This window comes from Nuphar pumila, chromosome 14, assembly GCF_984573655.1.
Source record: "Nuphar pumila chromosome 14, dmNupPumi1.hap1.1, whole genome shotgun sequence".
Lineage (NCBI taxonomy): Eukaryota > Viridiplantae > Streptophyta > Magnoliopsida > Nymphaeales > Nymphaeaceae > Nuphar > Nuphar pumila.
Genome location: NC_143262.1, coordinates 3978748 through 3982843, shown reverse-complemented (window position 1 = coordinate 3982843; position 4096 = coordinate 3978748). Strand labels below are relative to the sequence as shown.

General features: G+C 48.0%; 1 protein-coding gene across 1 annotated transcript; it reads right to left on the bottom strand.

The window, feature by feature from the left end:
- Positions 1–1243: 1243 nt before the first annotated feature.
- Positions 1244–3422, bottom strand: LOC149816116 (transcription termination factor MTERF8, chloroplastic-like). The gene is made up of 2 exons (XM_089987382.1): positions 3019–3422; positions 1244–2919 (listed from the first exon to the last, which is right to left on the bottom strand). Exons 1-2 carry the CDS (start codon positions 3247–3249, stop codon positions 1615–1617), a joined length of 1536 nt encoding a protein of 511 aa, XP_089843508.1. The 5' UTR covers positions 3250–3422; the 3' UTR covers positions 1244–1614.
- Positions 3423–4096: the final 674 nt, after the last annotated feature.

Genomic DNA, 4096 nt, shown 5'->3' with positions numbered 1-4096 from the left:
AATTGATAGGACTGCAACAAGACAACTTTGGAGACTTGATCAACTAGTACATTGATTAATGCACCAAAAGTCCCTAGCAGATTGTCCTCTCTCTTCATGAAGAGGTCAAAGACAGAGAACTCCAATAATTTGGATATGAGAACGTACGCCTCCATCATACAAGTGTACCACGTTGTATACAATTTCCTGTTCATCACAAAGGATTGGTTTACAGCAGTAATACCAGACCTTTGGGAGACAGGAGTTGCCAAGATTCACTTGAAAGTAGAATGATTCTGCACATTGGCTTGTCAGAGCTTGAGCCCAAAAGATAACAGATCTAGTGAGTTGGACCTAATTGAATTTGGATTCAGATTTGAGCCCTAGCCGGAGACAAGCATCTTTTCGAACCCAGAACAGGTGAAGTACATCAAAATGGACAAAAACCGCTCAAATCTGCATCGGATCAACGATCGGATCAACCAACCGACAACAAATAGTTGATGATGATGATGATGATGTTGAGGTCTACAACGAATTTTTCTTAAGAAAGAGATGAAGTTTAATGCCTTGGAAAGATCTCAGCCGAATCCCTCACCTTCCCAGTCACCTTGTCTCTGGAAATTTGCTCCCCTTTCTTTTGCTGAAAGTATCTAGAATTTGGGTAATTGAGACTTCTTTGTGAAATTCAGTTCATTTTGATATTTGATAACGGTATACAACTATGGGAATGTGATGGATGGATGCCGGCCTGACTTGTGAGAATAGGCGCACAATTCTTACGCAGAAGTTTCTTTTAGGCACAAGCAGGGCCAATTTTTAGGATGAAAAAGACGTGATGGCTATCAAGTTTGGTTTGCAAAGAATCCAAAACGCCCAAGCAAAGGCAACTCAACCAACTATAGTCACCCACACTAAAGGGGGCGTTTGTTTCCTATGAGAGAGGCCTTCTTTCATAGAAAGTGGGGCATCTTTGCTACATACGGAGAAACAACACACAATAAATAAATAAATAAATAAACAGCTTTCCAGTCAAAACGGGTTTATACCTCCGCCTTTAGGGAAGCATTTTCCCTCCAAAGTGGTCCTTTCATATGCCAATCCTGGACGTTTGGATTTCATGGCATCACCTGAGATTTTGATATCGCCGGTCAGGATTTGCATATGTGATAAGGCCCATCATATACCATTCACATGATATGCGTTACAAAAAGACCCATAACATAATTAAAAACATAATTTATCAACATATAGAAGTGCAATTAAAACATAATAACGTTTTATCCATGTTGAGGAAAAGCTTTCTCATAAAGTTTTCAGCGCGTCAAAGCAACATGTGGTTTTCACATTTCCAAAACAAGGTTTCAAAAAACTAACTCTTGCACATAAACAAGTATCGTCATCTGCAAACATGTGGTTTCACATTTAAAAAAACAAGCTTTCAAAAAACTTACTCTTGCACGTAAACAAGTATCGTCAGCAGCAACTGCAGTGCACGGCCATTTGGGTTAGAATGCGCCTCCAAGTCTATCCGCTCTACAACATTCCAAATGTGGGAAAAAGAGTCCTCGACCATCAGGCGATCCGGGGGAATGATGAATCGAACCGCTGCTCCGAGTGACTAGGCACACCGTCTCAATCCTCGGTCTCGCAGAAACCGGTTCCGGCAGTCAGGCCGGCGAAGTCCCGGTTCGACATGCTGAGCAGGCGGTTGATGGAGAAGGGCTCCTTGGCCAGCCCCCTAGCCACCATCCACCGCATCGCCTCGTATCTCGGCCTGATCCGGTTCTCCAGGCTGTACCCGAGGAACGTGGGGAACTCCACAAGCTGGGCCGGTCCGCACCCCATCTCCCCCACCAGGTACTCCACCTTGGGCCCCAGGCACTCGCTCGTGTACCGCAGCACGTGCGGCTGCCTCTCGCACATGTGGCAGATGTCCTCGTGCGTCAGACCATAGCCCCGCAGCATCTCCACCGTCGCGCGCAGCTTCCCGAAGGAGATCCGCGTCACCGTGCTCAGTGTGCGGGCGAACGCGCACGTGTAGGGACGGAACCCTAACGACGTCAGGAACTCTGCCTTCCGGAAGACGTTGTCGTCGAAGGAGAGGCCCAGGAAGGACGGGTGCGCCGTTAGGGTCTTCACGATCTCCTCGTCGGCGAGGCAGCAGCGCCTCAGGAACTCGATCTTCGGCTTGATCTTCCGGTCGATGCTGAGGGTGAAGACCTGGGGGTACCGCCGGACGACCGCCCCGACGTTCTGTCCGGAGAACCCGACCGAGCGGAGGAAGTCGACGTGCGACTGGAGGTACTCGACGGAGAACCACCGCTTCACCGGAAAGCGCCAGAGGATCCTCAGTAGGACGACCGGGTCCGGGACGATGGAGCGGAGGAACGCGACCTGGGGCTTCAGATCCGTCTCTAGGTCTAGGAGGAGGAGCGAGGGGTACCGGAGGAGGAGCCGCTTCTTCTGGTCGTTGATCTCCAAGGATCGGAGGAAATCCAGGACGGCCTCCAGATCTTCGATCGGTTTCTCGAGGAAGAGCTTGAGATTGACGCCGTTGAGGATTCCCGCGACGTCAGACCCCGTCAGGCGGTGGCGGAGGAGGAGGGAGGCCTTAGGGCGCAGGGACAAGAGTATGCTAGGGTTCGAGTAGAAGAAGATCCGGCCGACCTTCTGGAGATCGAGGCCGGGGAGGTCGGAAACGGCGAAGGAGAGGGCGCTCTCCAGATCGAGCGTGAACACGAGAGGGTGCTTCTTGATGAGGCGAACCAGGCGAGAATCGGAGATCCCGAACGACTCGAGGACAAGAACCGTCGCCGCGAAGGACGATTCGGGGAGATCGGAAAGGAAAGGGTTTTCTCGAGTCAGGATCTTCGCCGATCTTCTGGTGATTCCGATGCGCTCTAGTGCTCGGAAAACCACCACGGATTCCGCCGAATCCTGAAAACCGATGCATCAAAAGAAATCGATTTCCCTTTATTCCTTCGAATCCTTCCGCAAAAACTAAGATGGAGAAGAATGAAGAGAAAACCCACCTACCGATTGAACGCTGGGTCGATCATTAACCGCAACACTCAGAGAAACCCGCGGATGCGAGGGAGCGAAGCGAAGATAGAGGCGAGTGGCGCCGTGAAACGACGCTCCTGCTTTTCCTCCTCCATAGCATGGGTGAAGAACGAAGAAGGCGTTGTTAACAGAAGTATGCTTCAGGGCGAGCGAGAGAATCGATTGCAGGGGGTAGAGAGACGAATGCAGCATCGTCTCCGCCATGAGCGTCGGCTGAGCGAGAGACCCTCTGCCCCGTCTTATCTTCGTGCAGACTCCAGAGGCGGTGGGAGATAATAATATCTTGATATATGTCGGCAAAATCGCGAATTTTTTCGTGATATCTAGTTTTCGAAAAGCTCTACTTGGTGAGACTGACCGGGCTGGACTCGTAGCGGTAGCGGTAGCGGTGTCAAACCCATATGGTTTCAATAAGGAACGTAGGGTATTGAAATAAAGTCCGATTACCTATTCGGGTCAAACCCATATGGTTCAAATAGTATATGGATCCCAGAATGGTTTATGAAATTTCATATCTAACCTAGGTTTGGTGCAAGTTTCGATTATAAGATCTGCTATTTTCAATGCAAAAGTTATGAAAAATTAAAATTTCATTAGGTCTGGCAATATGGTATCTTTATCCGGACCCGGGTCTTGTGCAAGTCCGACCGTTGACAACCTAAGTAAAACCCTGGAGGTCCTCTCTGCCCACTAGATAGCACCATTTAATTGGATCAAGTAAAATAACCAATCGATTGGTTTCCATGTCATTGGATTAAGTAAAGCTTTCTAAATCCGATTAACTAAGGCCCTCTTTGAGATTCTTGGATCAGAGAGGTATGTTGCAGGAATGTTGTCAATATCTGTATCGGACCTTTATCGTTTGGCCAATGATTCAAGTGAATCAGCCGATACGGATACTCTGGTGAATCGTTCTGAATTGGTTAAAAAATAATTAAAAAATATTATGTGTCAATCAGAATGGGACATGTGTTAAAGTTATTAAAATAATATTAAGTATTTTTCACATTTATAAAAAATAACCGATTCATGAGCGAAGCTTATCGATTTT